The following is a 17,961-nucleotide window of genomic DNA, read 5'->3' as shown; positions in this document are numbered from 1 at the left end:
GTTTGGGGGAGGGTAAGCAAATTTCCCTGACCAGTTCATCCACAGGGCATTCCCCTTGGACCCTGGCTGGGGAAACCTGGACGCAAAGTCTGGGCATTGTGCGTTTAGCTTTGTGGCGAACAAGTCTAGTGGGGGATGGCCCCATAGTGTCAAGTTGCCACTCGTGTTCTTCTGGTAGAGGGTGTCTGCCAGAGAACTGAGTTCCCTTGGAACATGTTGCGATGTTAGATACATGTTCCGCTTGAGTGCCTACCTCCATATTTTCTGGGATAGCTTGGACGGACAGGAGTGTGTGTGTGTGCCTCCCTACTTATTCAGATAGAACATGGCTGTGGTGCTGTGTCATGATGCCTGCCCCGGGCATCTGGACCAAGCACATCCGCCCCAGAAACAGGCATCCAGTCATTTAGTAAAACCTTGGGTAATACAGACTCATACCTGAATGCCACCAGCAACCTCCAGACAGTATTTGTTGCCGCAAAATCACCAAGGGGTGCAAGAGTGAGCATTGGACATATTGAACTCTTTAAACTTGGTAAACGTAAACTCTGGAGTCAATAATCTTCCAGAACTCCAATACCCCACACCAGTGAAGTAACTGGTATCTACGCGCCCCTGCAAGCCACGCAGGATGGAGAGCTCGTCCATTAAAAACATAAGGTGAGGACACTAAGTGGGAATATCGGAGGTGGCCAGCGGGGAGAGTGGGAGCAGTGGGGAGGGGTATGCACTCAAATCCACAGGACTAAATCCCTTTCTCCATCTACAGGGGAATATTGCTACGAGTCAAGCACACGAGACTAGGCGGGTCCATCCAGACAGCCATCTTTGCTCTCGCTTCACGTTGGTGGAGGCCGCTGCTGTCCGGGTTCAATCGACGCCCCTGTGGGAACCAGGTGAGCATAATAGAATGCGAAGCCCACCTATAAATCCCCACCAGGCGTAATGGAAACCTCTGAAACCGACCAACTTGCCCAATTGTTAGACGAACTTAGGGCAGAGGTGCACTCCGCACGCCAAGAAACTAATGCCCTCAGGAGAGAACTGATTATGTCAAAGGAATGCACTGATCTTGCTAGACAACTCCTGCAAAGCCAAGCTGGCCAAACACTACTACCTGGACTCGGGGGGGAATCCAACTCCTGTCTCATCGAGCAATCCTGTACAAGTGGTGCAACCAGGGAGCATTCCTTTAGCTACACCTGAACGTTTTGCTGGGGACCCGAAAAGGTTGGCAGTGTTCATGAACCAGTGCCGCTTGCACTTTCTATGCAGACCTGGGGCTTTCCCAAACGACCAAGCCAAAGTAGCCTTTGTACTATCATACCTTAGTGGAAGCGCAGCAGATTGGTCCATCCCGCTGGTCAACCAGGATGACCCTCTTCTTCGGGATTTCCAAGGTTTTCAAATGAGCATGGAAAAACTATTCGCCAGACATTCACAGGGTCAGGCCCTGGATAACAAACTTTTATCCCTGCGACAAGGCACTCAGGATCTGCTGACCTATATCGCAACCTTCAATAGGTTAGTGGTGGAAACCGGCTGGCCAGAGGAAAAACGAAGTACATTATTTCATTGTGGGCTGCGGGGTGAGCTCAAAGATGTTTTGGCCCAGGATTGCGCAGAATATATAGACTTAGTAGTCCATTTAGATCACCGACTTCAGAATAGAAAGGCTGATCGAGCTAAATTCGAGAATCAAGTATTGGTTAAATCAAATGTTACCTCCAAAGGAACAGACACATCAGAACCTATGCAGATCGGGGGGGTTAAGGGACCCTTAACGCGAAAGGAAAGAGAAAGACAACAGATGCAATTGTGTCTTTACTGTGGGGCTTCACGACATTTTCTACATGATTGTCCTATAAAACCATTCAAGAAAGTAGCCGGAGTAGCTGTTCAAAATCAAACAGAGCCTGAATCAAGTAACGACCTCGCCCGACAAGCGGAGAGGTCCGCTTGCCGAGCTTGAAGAAGGACACTCAGACCTCGCATTTAATCATACCCATGGTCCTTATTGACCAAAGACTCCCATCACGTATGAGCGCAGGAAGAGCATAGAGCGATAGTGGGGCTGTAGGAAACAATATGGACCATAAATTGGCGTCTAGGATGAATCTACCTCGCTGCAAAAAGACCACTTCGGATGTCATCACCACTGTCGACGGAACTGAAATTGCCTCTGGACCTGTAACTCATTTCACTACAGAGATGACACTGCTGGGTCAGGATGGGCATCGAGAGACTATTGTGTTTGATTTAATCAAAGCCCCGCAGTTCCAAATAATACTGGGGATACCTTGGTTAGAAACACATAATCCTTGTATTGATTGGCGAGAGAAGAGAATAACCTTCCCGGAGTGTGCACACACCTGTTACCCGGAAAAGACCTTGAACAAAGGCCTGGCCACAGTCTCTAATCCCGTTGTGCAGTTACCTCAGGAATACCAAGAATTCCAGGACGTTTTCCAAAAAGAACAGGCAAACACCTTACCGCCACACAGATCATATGATTGTCAAATCGACCTCATACCCGGTGCACAACCTCCATGCAGCAGGATCTACGCCCTTACGGAACCCGAAAACCTGCACCTACGACAATACTTAGACCAATACCTTGCTAATGGCTTCATTCGTCCATCCAAGTCCCCTGTTTCCTCAGCTTTGTTCTTCGTACCTAAAAAGGAAGGTGACCTTAGAACATGTATAGACTACCGCGCATTAAATCAGATTACTGTGAAGAACTGATACCCATTGCCTTTGGTCCCCGAGTTACTAGACCAAGTAAAGGATGCTTGCATCTACACTAAATTAGATCTCAGAGGGGCGTATCATTTGGTACGTGTAAAGAAAGGCGACGAATGGAAGACTGCTTTTCGTACCAAATACGGATTGTTCGAATATCAGGTGATGCCCTTCGGTTTGTGCAATGCACCAGCAGCCTTCCAGTATTTTATGAACGATGTCCTTCGTGAACTCATTGACGTCTGTGTCGTCGTATACATCGACGATATTCTAGTGTACTCTTCCTCAGAATCAGATCATGTTGAGCATGTTCGTGCAGTCCTTCAGAAACTACGTCAGCACAAGTTATATGCGAAATTGGAAAAATGAGTTTTTCATACTATTGAAGTTGAATTCCTGGGATTTATCCTGACTCCAAAAGGAGTCCGAATGGACTCCAAATGGCCATCACCCAATTCAGTTAAAGGAGTACAAAGCATGCTCGGATTTGCTCATTTCTACCGTAGATTTATTCCAGACTTCTCAAAGGTCGTACACCCAATCACCGCACTCTTGCGAAAAAACAAACGCTTCTTGTGGACCGAAGAGGCCAAAAAGGCCTTCCAAGACCTGAAGTTGAAATTCGCGTTGGCACCTGTCTTGAAGCATCCACGCCCCGAGCTCCCGGTCATAGTCGAAACTGATGCATCCAGTTTAGCCATGCGAGCTGTCCTGTCCCAGAAGGATCCCGAAACTGGTCAACTTCATCCTGTACCCTTTTGGTCCAGAAGTTTTCGACCCCCGAGTTAAATTATGCGGTTACCGATAAAGAGTTATTAGCAATCAAATCCGCCTTCAAGGCTTGGCGACATTATCTTCTCGGTGCTAGGCACACCATTACTGTAATCACAGATCACAGGAACCTGCAGTATTTAAAAACAGCCAAGGCCCAATCATCCCGTCAACTTCAATGGGCATTGTTCTTCGCCGAATTCGACTTCGTTATTACTTATCAACCAGGTTGCAAGAATGGTAAGGCAGATGCCTTATCCCGAATAGGGATGGGAGAAGCCTTTTCAAACCCAGAACCAGTGCCTATAATTCCAGGACAGAGAATCCTTGGCATAACTACTCTACAGACTTTGGAAGATATTCATTTAAGGATCCAACAACTTTTCGATCCAGCAGCCCTGCAGGGCTGGGTGAAAAAGGGCCCAGATTATTCAGTCATCAATAAATTACCCAACTATCAAGGGCGTCTATTTCTCCAACACAAAGAACTACAAGAACGAGTAATCTCCAATTACCATGATGCTCTGATGGAAGGACACCCAGGTATTGCCAAGACTGAAGCTAAAATTAAAAAGACAATTCTGGTGGCCCACCTGGCGAAAAGACGTGAAGTCATTTGTGCTGTCTTGTGGCATTTGCGCCCAAAACAAAAGTCAGAAGAAAAAACCAGCCGGCCTTTTACAACCTTTGGATGTTCCACCTGCACCATGGTACACTATGTCCCTAGACTTTATTACCGATCTACCTACATGTAATGGGTTTAACACCATTCTAGTTGTTGATGACCTTTTTTCCAAGATGTCTCACTTTATTCCTTTAAAGGGATTACCTTCAGCTTCAATTTTGGCCAAGGAATTTCTAAAAAACATTGTTCGAATAGATGGATTTCCTTCTGTATTGGTTTCTGATCGAGGTAGTCAATTCATTTCGCAATTCTGGAAGAAATGTTGTCAACTAGCGCAAATCGACATAAGCTTATCTACTAGTCACCATCCCCAGACCGATGGTCAGACGGAGAGGACCAACCAGACTCTTGAACAATACCTATGTTGCATGTTACACCAGACCGAAGGCAATTGGAAGGATATATTATGGATTGCTGAATACGCATACAATAACTCAGTACATTCAGGAACTGGACAAAGCCCCTTTTTTACCATACATGGTCATCATCCTCGAACCTCAGAACTTGATTCACCTCAGCACTTGGAAATGCCAGCAGTGACCCATCTGCACTCTTCTATTACTCAAGCCTTTAAGGAAGCAACTGAACATTTGAAACAAGCAAAAGAGAAATACAAGAAGAATGCAGATCAGCATAGGAGTGACACTCCCCAATACCAGATTGGAGATCAAGTATGGCTGGCTACCAGACACATACCTCTAAAAGGGACTCAAACTTTTAATCCTAGATATTTGGGACCTTATACCATTAAAAACATTATCAACCCGGTAGCAGTTAAATTAGAATTACCCTCTAATATGCGGATCCTGTTACGCTCACCTGGCTCCCACAGGGGCGTCGATCTGAAATGGACAGCTGCGGTCTCCGCCAATGTGACGCGTAGTGCCGAGATGACGGACTGGACTGACCCACCAAGCTTCGTTTGCTTGGCCCGTAGGAATATTCTTGTGCAAATGGAGAAAGGGAATTAACCACCCGTGGAGTTGAGCGTTAAACCCCCCCCCCCACACTCCCGCTGTTCTCCCCACTGATCACCTTTGATGTCTCCTCTTATATTCTCACCCGATGGTTTGGAAAGATGAGCTCTCCATCCTGCATTGAGCGCAGGGGCGCGTAGATAACCAGTTGCTTCACAGGCTTGAAGGAATTGGTGAGTTCCAGAACAATATTGACTCAGATACCTGGCAAGACGCCATAAGTATGCAGTTCGTAAGAGTTCAAATGTCTGACTTTCACTCTTGTCCGATTCCTTGCAGGTTGCAGCTTGACCGTAGCGAAGAGCTCCTCGTGGCAACCGGTAATGTTCAGGTAAGGATTTGTATTATCCAACACAGTTCGATAAAATAATGTCAATATGTAACCTGTTGCTTTCTCCCTTATTCAGGCGCTGAGAGAAAGTATGAAGTCTCGGGGAATAATGCCTCCGGCGGTAAAATCAGGTAAGTCTATTGTGGTGAGGAGGTTTCCCCTTGTTTGTCCCTTTGTTTCACCTTGCTGTCCTTTTGTTTCCCCTTAGGGGCCAGGGTACGGCGAAGATGCAGTGGAAGCTGCGCCGACCCGTGAAGAGGATTAGTACCCCCGGTGATAAAATCAGGTAAGTCTATGGGGGGGTAACTAATATTGCCTCTGTGTATTCCCTTGGCTCACCTTGCTGTTCTTGTCTTTCCCTTAGGTGCCGGAGTGCGGCGGGAACATGCAGGAGGATGCGGTGGAATGTGAAGATGCTGCGAAGGCCGGTGAGTTCAGCGCGGCGCTGCAGCAGGTGAGGCGACGCGCATAAAATAACTTCTTTCTTCCAGCTCGAAGGCGCGATGGATCAGGAATTCAGGTAAGGATCAAAGGTATTGCTCTTGTTCTAACTTTTTCTCCTTCTTTGTCCCTTTTTCTAGGAGCTCCAGACTCGAGGCGGGCGTGGCAGAAGACTGGATGCAGACTTGCAGGCACGATGCATATCACGATGACTATCCATATGAGCCTGGCGCCATAGATGCCAGGACTGCACCCAAATAGCCCCTAGCAGGGGTTATTGGGCTTGCTTTGGGTTGCTGGACTTGGTCTGGGTCCCCGGGGGTAGGCATCATGACAGCTCCACTTCTAAAACCAGTTCAACCCGGAACAAGATTAATCAAACCACCTGACCCCATCCGAATAGATGGAGAACCTGAATTCGAGGTAATAAATATCCTAGACTCTAAGATGGTTAAACCTGAACTTTTTTATTTAATCGATTGGAAAGGTTAGGGACCGCAGGAAAGGTCATGGGGACCCAGTGACCACATCCATGCACCCCGGTTAGTGAATAAATTCCATCGGAACTTCCCAGACAAACCAGGGCCCAGAGGAAGAACGACCTTAGGAGGGGCCTTGGGGGGGGGGGGGGACGGGGGTGGGCGTGTTGTCATGATGCCTGCCCCCGGGTATCTGGACCAAGCCCATCCCCCGGAAGCAGGCATCCAGACATTTAGTAAAACCTCAGAAGCCCCGGCTAGGGGCTATCTGGGTTCAGTCCTGGCGCCTAAGGCGCCAGGCTCATAGTCATCACTTACCTCAGGCAGACCATGCTGCACATGCATCCAGGCCAACGTGAGACCTGGAAGGGACTATTTTTCTGCAAGGACTATTTTTTACTCGGGTGTGGTTCTAGGGACTTCTTACCTGGTACTACTTTTTAGGCTATTTAAACCACGCCCGATCTACAACACACGCTTTGCGTTATTCTGCAGCGTAACGCTCACAATGCCTGCGAACCTGCATCCAGTCTTCTGCCACTCCCGCCTCGCATCCGGAGCTCCTAGAAGAAAGGGTTAAATAGGAGGCTAGGTTACGGACATTAATCTAATTCCTTACCTGATTCAGGATATTGCACCATTCCGAGCCTGAAGGGACATTACTACGACGCTTCGCAGTTGCAGCGCCGCTCCATTCTCACCAGTCCAAAGCATCTTTGACTCGGCGCTGCCTTCATCATTTTCTTCGGCGATCTTCAACACCTGGGGAAAAAAGACAAAGAAATAGCGAGGTGAGCCTAGAGAGACTACACAGAATCATTTTACCACAATGCTTACCTGATTTACCACCGGAGGCATTACCCTTCAATACGCCGCATTTTCTTACGCCGCATCTATGAAGGGAGGAAAAAACAACAAGTTAAACTCACACAACTTTACCGGATAGTGTTGGGTAATACAGACTCTTACCTGAACGCCACCAGCAACCTCCAGACAGAATTTGTTGCCGCAAAATCACCAAGGGGTGCAAGAGGGAGCATTGAACTGAAACTTGGTAAACTCCGGAATCAATCTTCCAGAACTCCAATACCCCAAATCAGTGAAGTAACTGGTATCTACGCGCCCCTGTAAGCCACGCAGGATGGAGAGCTTGTCCATTAAAAACATAAGGTGATGATACTAAGTGGGAATATCGGAGGTGGCCAGCGGGGAGAGCGGGAGCAGTGGGGAGGGGTCTGCACTCAAATCCACAGGACTAAATCCCTTTCTCCATCTACAGGAGAATATTCCTACGAGTCAAGCACACGAGACTAGGCGGTTCCGTCCAGACAGCCATCTTTGCTCTACGCTTCACGTTGGTGGAGACCGCTGCTGTCCGGGTTCGATCGACGCCCCTGTGGGAACCAGGTGAGCGTAACATGCTGTCTGTGAGGACCCTGGAGATGTTGCTGAAAGGGCTGAAGAGCCTTGAGGAATGCCAAGAGCTCCAGGAAGTTGATGCATCTCTGGGCAGTAGGGTGTGTCCAGGGGCTGTGTGGTGGAGGAAGTGTGCCCCGCCCCACCCCCAACCGGCGAGTGAGGCATCTCTAGTTATGATTGCTTGAGCTTGTGGAGCGCAAAAATGGTTTCCTTTTAACCGGTTGTCCTTGGACCACCAGCGAAGATCCTGAACCAGGGTTAGCGAAACAACCACTAGATCGTCCAACTTTCCGCCTGATACCACTGTTTCGCTAAGCATTCCTGCATTAGACGCATGCTCAGGCGTGCGTAAGGCACCAAATAAATGCAAGAAGCCATCATCCCTAGCAAGCGCATTGCTTGCGTACGGTTATCCAACAACCAACCTTGTATTGAGGTACCTGCAGCAGAATATTTTTTACTCTCTCGTTTGAGGGGAATCCCAGCTCCTCTTGTGTTTAGGACAGCCACCCGAAATAGTTTATCTGGCTGAGGACTAGACTTGATTTTTTTCTCACTGATGGAGAAACCCAGATGAAAGAATACGTTTATTGTTTTTTGCATATTCGCCCAGATGCCACAGGGCTTGGCTGCGCTTTACAAATAAATAAATAGAAATACAAACTTGCAAAATTGAGGAGATTCCACAGTGATTAGCCAGTCGTCCAGATAAGGGTATACAGGGATAGAATTTCTGTGCAGGTGTGCTGCCACTACTGTGAACACCTTGGTGAATACTCTTGGTGCTGAGGCGATGCCGAATGGGGAGTACTTTAGACTGGTAGTCTATCCCGCCATTTTGAAACGCAGGCATTTTATGTGCGCAGGGTGCATTGAAATGTCGCCATGTAGTCTCGCCGTTTCCGGAGTGGAATCACCTCCTGGAGAGTGGTCATGCAAAACATTTGTGGTTTGACATGTGCTCACGGGCCACAGGTCTAGTACTGGGCGCATAGTAAGGTTTTTTTTGGCACAAGGAAATACGTTAAATAAATACCCTTGTTTACCTGGTTTAGCGGGATTATTTTTTATTGCGCCCTTCTCGAGCAGCGCCTTTATTTTCTCCAGTAGTATGACTTTTTCTTCTGCTGTCAGTTTCTTTTGTCTTGGCAGGTGGTGTGGTGGTTTCTGAAGCAACTTTATGCAGTACCCGCCTGTCACAATGGTCAACACCCACTTGTCCGATGTTATCCCCTCCCATGCGTGGGTGAATTGAGTGATTCAGCCTCCTACTGGAGTGGCATGGGCGGGGACCTGAAACAGTGCGTTATTGCTTGTCAGGGGCTGAGTCTCTCCCGGGTGAGGTTCTGCCTCTATCTCTTGTATTCCCTCTTTGAAAGCTGGACAAGGAACCTTGCTTTGTGACTAGTCCCAGGACAAGAACTGTCCTCCTTGAGAGTATCCCGAGGAACGTTGTGCACCCTGGCCACAAAATCTCTTGGGGAACCCTGTTGGGAATAAGGCCTGTTCATTAACTACCCGAGGGGTTTGAGAATGTTGGACTCGTCCTTTACACTCTTGAGGGCGTACTCTACGGCCTTCCCATATAAAACGTTTGGCTCTACTGACATGTTTAGGAAGTTCGCTCGAGTCTCTAGCTTAAACCCTGACTGCCTAAGCCAGGCATGTCGCTTAATAAGCGTCCCCTCCACTATGATGCGTCCTGCGTTATCCACTGCATACAGATTGTTTTTTCAGAATGCAGTTGGAGATTTGTTTGCCTTCTGAGACGGTTTTAAGCTGTTGAGTCTTTGGGGGCTCTAGGATTGTTTCTGGTTGTCGTTCCAGCTCATCCCATTTAAGACAGCTGTAACTAGCTAACAGCGTCGTATTGTTAGCAGTTCTTGTCTGGTATGCTGCAGAGGAAGCAACCTTTCTCCCAAACGTATAAAATCTTTTTACTCTCCTTGTCTGGCGGGGCTTCTGCCAATGCCAGGGGAGGGCCTGCCCTTTTTCTAGTGGTGGTGACCCCTAGAAAATCTGGTCTGAGCTGGCCCCTAATATACGGGGGGTCAATGGGCGGGGTTCTGAATAGCTTTTCTATTCTTGGATTGACTGCCCTTGTACGATTAGGCGTTAGTAGGGACGGTTGGATACGCCTCTGGACTGACTGCAGGAGAGGTATAAATTGGGTAGCGGAATTCTTGTCCCTCCACAAAGTCTTTGTTGACCTTTGTCTCCTATGTGTCGATATTGAAATGTTGCGCCGCCTTTATTAGAAGTTCATTGGACTGGAGTTGCTTGTCAACTGGCAAATCTGCTACTGGCTGGTCCTGGTGGTCTGGCGACTGCACTATGTAAATGTCGTTGAACTAGTCTTGGCCACAGAGGCCCCCCGGAGACCCTTCTTGGTCGTCATAGTATGAGTCCCGAGATTGGTCTTGGAATTAGAGTGGTGTGTTGGAATGCCGAGGCCCAAGTGCCTAGAGCAGAGGTGCTAGTCTGTGGCTCAAGGTGATACTTTTTGGCAGGGGGTAGCTCTGCTGACATCCCTAGCTGAGAGGCGTCTCTAAGAACTGCCAATTGGTTGGGGTGTTTGTCCATGAAGTTCACGAAACAGGACATTCTCCCTACAATGTTAAATTGTTCTGGTATAAAATGACATGAGGGTGGGAAGCTCAAGATGACAGGGTCCTGGGAGTGAGCGACATCCTTAGCAGGGGTTGGCTTGGAGGGAGTGGTATCTTTATGGCGCATTGCACAAGAGAGGGGGTCTATGGTGTTAGAAAACTCTTTCTGGGTGTCTTTTTGGCCCAAGGGCGTTGAAGTCTTGTGTTTTTTGGCACCCCCACCTTGAGTAGTGAAGCACTGACGTGTTTCTTGATTAACGCTTGTATTTAGTGTGTTTTTTTGTTTTTTTTAGGATACGACAAAAAGCCGTTCGCCGCCTGTTCTTTGGTGCTCGAAAGGAGGGCCTTTTTATATGTGGTGTCTCAATCAACTTTCCCCTTTGGTTTTTGGGAACTGCCATGAGGCGAAAGCATGCGGGATGGCCCAGAGGACAGTCAGGAACGTGAGGCTTTATCCCCGGTCATTGCATGGGCCTCGATGCTCGACAGTGTCGCCGAAAGTCCGCCGTGGGGTATGTCCTTGGTGTGTCTGCGTTTGTGTGTGCATTGGCCATCACAGGATCTCCGGCCTGCATCTGTAAGTCCGGCACCTGCAATTGGGGTTCCAATGGATCCTGATAGCCCTCTACGTCCCTCATGAACCTGTAGCAGCCCGCGCTGGAGTCTTCCATGCCAATTGAGGCCTCGGCCTGAAAGGCGCGAGCGACCCAGCATTTCATCCGCCGATCCTTTAGGGTTTTCAGCTGAAAAGGCGGACAGGATTTACAGTGCTTTCGGCGTGATCTCTCGGGAGACAGTGATTGCACACTTGGTGGGTGTCCTTCCACAGGAATGTACGGTGGCAGGAGGGACAAAATATAAATGGGGTTTTGTCCATTATTTTATAAAAAGGCAGTTGGGCGAAAATAGAAGAAAGGGGATGATGGGATAAACATTCTCTAAAAGGAGTCAGTATAGAGAAACTTGTCCCTCTCTCCCTACTGTAATGGGCTGCAGCCCGAAGAGGCCCGTAACGCTGCATCTGGTCGATCGATCAGTCGTCGATGATGATATGAGTGTTCATCAGGAGCCGTTGAGTGGTTCAGCAGTTGTGCGGGGTAGCGAACATCAAAGGAAAGGAAGAAAGTCTACAATTAAAACTGTAGTCAATCAAAGGCATCAGACTGGAAGAGAACTCTGCATTTGCGAACGACTTCGATGGAGGAAAAAAACAATCTGAGAGACCTCGACGCGTGAAGGACCATGGGTACAATACACTTCACACTAGGGGTAGTATTACTAATCACGCCCTGTCGATGACCGTTTTTGAGTTTCGAAAACAAATCTTGTAATACTCTGCGACTTCCACTAGATTTAGGACTATGGAGAGCAGGTGATCAAGCAGAGCCACAATCTCCAGAAATATTTATACATAGTAGGAATGTTAAGTAGGTTAAATGTTAAGTTGGTTTTAGGCATTATGAATATATAAGTAAGTTGAGAAGGATATTAGATGGAGTACAATCCCTGGGTAGGTAGCGGAAGTGGCAGCCTGCTTGAAGCCGCCTAGGGAGGTTGGACCACCCATGGAGGCCATCTTCTGGCCTCCCGCTGCAGTGGGTGGTACCAGGAATTAGATAATGCTCAGTTGTGTCAGAATTGCACTATGGATCTCCATGAGACCCCCTCCAAGGAAGAATGGGCTGACGTAGCAGATACCCATTTAGATGGAACTCACGCTAGGGGAATTTTAGGAAGAGAATAGAAATGTTTAACTAGGGATTAAATGGTTTTAAGAGTGGTCCACGTTGGGATCCCTATAAAATACACTTTGATGTCTGTGTCCAGTTACAGGGCTCGAAATTGAGATTGGATAAGCAGGAGCTAAACGCAGCTCCTGGTTAACCAGCATTAACCAGCGATCAGAAGCTACCCCTGGAGAACCAGGCGCGAGTACATAGCGTTCTGCAAATGTAAATTCCACATAAGATGCAAACATATAATTGTGTCAATTATTTATGAACCCTTATGCTTTAAATGGTGTATGGACATGTCCTGATGTTGATTTCTAGATTATCCCCAAAACACACAGTTAAATTCATGGTGTTCAGCATCCGTTGGCCTGGTGAGCCAAAAGTAGCTCCTGCTAGCTGTTGCTGTCAAGCGAAACCAGCTCTTCTAAGATATAAGCAGGAGCGAAACAGCTCCAAGCTCCCCTCAATTTTGAACCCTGCAGTTGATAAGGTAAGAACTCTGGTTGTAGCCCATTTCCTGTTATCAGAAATTGTATTTTACAGGTGCAGCGCGCCCCTACCTTGGTGAGTGGGTGTGGTGGTTCTCATGGTCTGGGATGAGAGCGGTGGACACCCTTGCTTGGTCCAATGCCAGTAAACAGGGACTGCAAAGGCCACACACATATACCCAATCTCTTAAATCTACACAATGGTCACAAACAAACACACCAAACCTACCAAAGCTTAGGCCCACACAGGCCAGGGTGTCACTCTGGATACATAATGCCATCAAGAGGCCCTAGCACTTAGGGACATCACACATCAACACACAATTCAGTATATGTTTGGTGACACTTAGATGCTTAACTACAGCAGAGCATGACATTTCCAACCTGTCTTGAATACAAGGTGGAGAATGGGAGTGTCTACAGGCCCCCAACTCTATGCCAGGACCACACGGTCACAAACAGAAACTGAAAGTAGATGCAGAGAACCATTAGGTGTATGACAACCAGCCAGGGCTGACCCTGCCTATTCCTCAAACATCCACAATGACAAGGACCCTATATAGGACCTCCCAGACCATAACACTGCAAACGGGGAGGAATTGAGAATTCACCCATCACCCTTCTATCAGAATATCCCCCAACTTCATTGACGCGCAGATAACCTCTGAACTCATTGATAAACTATCACACTCCCACAACAAGATGTGGGGATCATGCAAATGCCCAAGCCCCGAATCTGGAACCACGAAGCCAGAACCTCACAAATGTACACACACCACAACAAGACTGATTTGGAAGGTGATGGGATGAGAGGTCAGGTTTCCAACCCCCATGCCAGGACCAATACAAAATACAAAAGTCTTAGCAATTCGTACAGCGTCCGAAGAAAAATCATGTAGACTTTGTAAAGACCCGCAATCTACAGAATCAATCAGGCACCTCTTGATGGTTTGTCCGGTAGTAGACCAAGAAAGAAAAGCCTTCCTCGGCCCCCCATTTTCTACCTCTTACGTCGACGAAAACATTTGGTGGAATCACCTTATCACAGGAACCCAAACTAGATGGCTAATAGCAGCGACCAAACTTCTAACCATCGCCTTGGAAAAGGCCTCCCAAATTCAACAGTAGCCTACAGAAATACCCATTTCAGCCAAAAGAGGACGACGATACCTGGACTATTCCTCTTCCTGAAGTCTTTTAATTTGCAAAATCCTGTCTTTCATGGTCTACGTCGAGAACGTTGAGAACGCACAGTAAAAACACTAAACACTCCTCTTCAAGACTAAAACGTCTTTGTAAAAATCTAAACAGATTAAATACAACAACAACAAAAAATACAAAAGAATGATGGGCAGGGTCATGCAGTTTCTGTCCCCTTACTAGGACCGTCCCCGTCAGGGTAAGACAGGGCTTTAACCCAGTCACTGCTCCAGTCTGGGGAGGCCGACTCTAACCTCAGGTAACCACCCATGGGCATTGCATCTCTCAGCCCACCCAATTTACCAGCCATACAGCAAACAACCCAGACTCGCCCCAAAACCTCTGGTCCAGGGGGCTGCTGCTAATATTAAACCTTGAACCTATGTAAAACAGCAAATTACAAAATGCATACAATATTGGTGTGTTTATTTCCAAAATACAGATTTCCCATTTCATTGACACTGGAAGATTATTTGCCTCCGATGGAGCAATGTGTGTTATAAGGGATAAAGAACCCCATAACACAAATGCAAAGGATTGTGCACATTCATTTTGGAGTACAGGGACTTACAAGAAATCCCGCTTCGGCCTCGTTGCTGTATTTGGTTCTGGACCTATTCTGTGACTTGCGATATTCCTACAGTCAATGTACGCTAAAGTACTTAACCAGGCAGGACACTGAACAGGCAGACTTTGAATATAGGTGTTTTGCTGTTAAGGTGAGAGAGTCTTTATAGCATAATCAGCTGTATGGCAATCTATCAAAAGTCTTCTGTTATTCAAGTAATAGAAAGGTCTACCTAAACACAAAATCCACAAAGCGAAGACACTGTTGAAATAACAAACGCGCAAGGATTCATTTGTGGCGATCCAATAGAAATTACACACCCTACCAAACAGCAATAACGAGGGGTGGGGATCGCTCAAATATAAATATCGACGAAGCACTACTGAACAGATTTGGATACAGTCTCTGCATTTTAAAAAAAACATTTTTTACCGTTTGTAATGCAATATGAAACAAAGAAACTGAATAATTAACCAAAAGATGGCCCCCAAAACACCCCGGGCTTTGTGAAAAACACGTCAAGCATGATTAGTAGGCATGCTCTCGAGGTGCCGTGCAATAGGTTCTGCTTCATCGAGTGCATCATTGCACATATATACGCGGCACGCCTTATTTACCTGGTTCCACCGCGGACGTCATGGTAGCTGCTCAGGTAAGTGAGGAGAGTCGAGAGAGCAACAACCCCAGCAGTCACCGGTAGCAAGGCCTGCTCGACGCTGAACACGCAGCCATCTCTTGTAAAGAAGATTTCGCAGAAGGCGTTCTTCCCGGCCCCCAGCCTCAAGCACAAAGCGGCCCGGGCAGTTCTTTTATTAATCAATTACTCGTTTTATTGCGAGGACGATGTAGCCCGACACCTTGAGCAACTGATTAACCATTGCAGGGTTCAGAAGCAAATACCAGGGGCAAAAGTACTATCATGAAAGCCAAACTGTGTGCGAAGGGGAGAGCAGGAAACACTGCCCTTATCAGATCTACTGACGGCGCCGTTTCCTTGAAAACTAGCAGCCCAATTCTGCTGCAATAAGGCCAATACCGTACAATGGCACATTCCGTAGCTATGGGCCCCACATAAATTAAGCACAGTGCGGTATTTCCGTCAGTGACGGATACCAACGCAGTAATACTCCCATTTAATGGGAGCCAGGGAAGCACAAGCTTGAGCATGTGACAAACGACAGTTCGGTACGGCGGCTGTTTGTGCTACTAGAACAAAATTCTACAGCCGCATAAGCACAAGCCAATGATAGAACTACACGTGTTTGGCCACGTTTCAAAATGATGGGCACAACGTCATAACAGAGGGCAACAGTCTGCATCACTAGGGTGGACATCTAGCCCATTATATAGTATGGCTAGGTTCAGTGGTGGAAATAGAAAAAATATGAAGGGGGCCTCCCAAGAAGGAGTGTGGTGGAGGGGCGGAGTTCCGAAGAGGTGGAGCTCAGAGAGGGCGAAGCTGGCAGTTTAACTATGTGCGTATCTTACTATGATTTGTGTATTTTTCAAGCCATCTACTCAAGACTACAAATACTTTCTGCTCTCTACGAACCTGGGTGCCGTCCTCAGCAGGGGAGTATTCAGCATTGCTATATTTTTTTTGGGGTGGGGGAGAGAGGAGCCACGAATCAAGTCCCGTTAGCCCCCCCCCCACAAATGCAGTGAGTGCAATTTCATATGGTCTCAATCTTTTGTGCCCCCAAACCGGACACCATTCTCCAATCGACTTTTTTGGTAACATTAGTGGTAGATGGCATTTTAACACAACACAAAAATAAAACTGCAGGACCATTGCAGATGCAGGGCACTCATCTATAGAGTCCGAATTTGCATACGAATTGGAAAATACATTGCAAGGAACGATGGAAATTACTTTAGCATACATTGCCATAAGTAAACATGTGGCAAATAACTGTGGTGCAACATATATTAATTACACTATTATATATGTAGCAACTCTATAGTCACTGTTTTTTAATAAAAAAAATAATAGCATGATATATTAACATAAGCTTTGAAGTGAATCACTTACAAGGCCGCAGATACGACACAGTGCCATTACATGATTTGCCCAGGATTACACACTTTGGATAAACGGTGAAACTGGGATGTGGACAATTTAAGCAACCGAGCAAATCTTCCCAGGTTTAGTTGACATAGCTATTTATTACGGTTTTGTTTCAGATTTCATGTTTTTCAATAATACTTTATTCATAGCAATGCCTTGGTATCAAACCACATTACATAATAAACTAGCTTTTCATAGTAAACTAACTATACTCTACATACATTGTCATAGAAGTAAGTTGAGCAATATGAGTATGGCTTTAGTTTTATTCTCCCCATCCTGTATTCAAAGTGAGCCTAACTAATCCTGCTTGGGTTTTAAAACCATAGTCATTATTTCATAAAGCATGCAACATTTATGCACACTTATCACTCCCTCCCATTTCTAAAGGGACAAACGTCCAAGCTAATAGTCCCCCCCCCTCCCTTCCTTCAGTGCCTAATTCGAATGCTGCGTTTACACAGAGCAACGTCCTGGCAATGACACTCCTCCCTTTTCGGAAAAGGGTATGGTGTTTGCTGCCACCCTCATGGATGTGCCGAACGGGAGAGGTGCCCCACTGAAAAACGCCCCGCAGCTGTTGCCTACAAGCTCACCCCCGCTCCATATGCCACTGGGCTTCCGTGATCAAATGTGCTCACAGAGCACATTAGATCCGGCGCAAGAGCACTGTGCATGGTTATTCATGGTTTTTTTAAGGGAATGGGGCAAGACTGATCCCAAGATCCGGCTAGAGAACTGATGCCGGATCTCAGATCCGGCAAGAGCCTGCCCATTTCCAGCGCTGGCTAGGATCATTTGTGGCTGTCATTTATGTATTTACTTTTCGGACTGCAGTTCCTAGCATGCAAATTGCAGCGCTCTAAGTTTTTATTCCTAAACTCCGAGGAGGGACCCACACACACACACACACACACAACTGTAGTGAATTTCGAGAATTATATATGCATGGCTTACTGAGAACCAGTATGGTCCATAAACAATAAGAGTTACAGTACTACACTGACGATAGACCCTGGCAAGCTTTGGACACAGATGTTTAGTGAAAAAAGACTGACTCTCCATTTGAAAGCGGGCATTGACGTGGAAGATCTGAAGTGATAGTGGGCATTTTCGATGTGGCCAGAGATCTACTGTTCAAGCAAATTTCTTTTTATTGGTCATATCACAAACCTAGCTGAAGAGCACCAGAGCGCATTACAACAGGATTGTGCCATAATCCGGCTTGGCATTTTATACAGTATTGCAGTACTGTGTGGGATGTATTGACCCACTTTTTCTCTGCTATGCTGCATCACTGTTATGGTGGTGCCAGAAACAGCAAAATGGCAGCAAAACCCTTGTGCGCGCCAAAAACCCTGAAAATCGCGCTTTTGAATGCACAAAAAGATGGCTGCCCAATCTGCCACACGTCGTCAGTGGTTGAACAGAGCTCTCACTACTGAAA

The 17,961-nt window shown here is 46.9% G+C and overlaps 1 protein-coding gene across 4 annotated transcripts in view; it reads right to left on the bottom strand.

The window, feature by feature from the left end:
• CLCN5 (chloride voltage-gated channel 5) overlaps window positions 1-17,961 on the bottom strand; it is a 1,154,200-nt gene that overhangs the window by 550,862 nt on the left and 585,377 nt on the right. The window contains exon 1 of one of the 4 annotated variants that reach the window (XM_069648665.1): window positions 15,064-15,202. The exons of the other annotated variants lie outside the window; for them this stretch is intronic. Coding sequence (XP_069504766.1) covers window positions 15,064-15,085 — 22 coding nt within the window. The 5' untranslated portion in view covers window positions 15,086-15,202. Of the gene's footprint in view, window positions 1-15,063; window positions 15,203-17,961 lie in introns of those variants that run through there. 4 annotated transcript variants of the gene reach the window in all.

Source organism: Ambystoma mexicanum, chromosome 2q (genome assembly GCF_040938575.1).
Source record: "Ambystoma mexicanum isolate Mex_15411 chromosome 2q, UKY_AmexF1_1, whole genome shotgun sequence".
In the NCBI taxonomy this organism is placed as follows: domain Eukaryota; kingdom Metazoa; phylum Chordata; class Amphibia; order Caudata; family Ambystomatidae; genus Ambystoma; species Ambystoma mexicanum.
The sequence above is the reverse complement of the archived record's forward strand: the minus strand, read 5'-3'. Positions and strand labels throughout refer to the sequence as shown.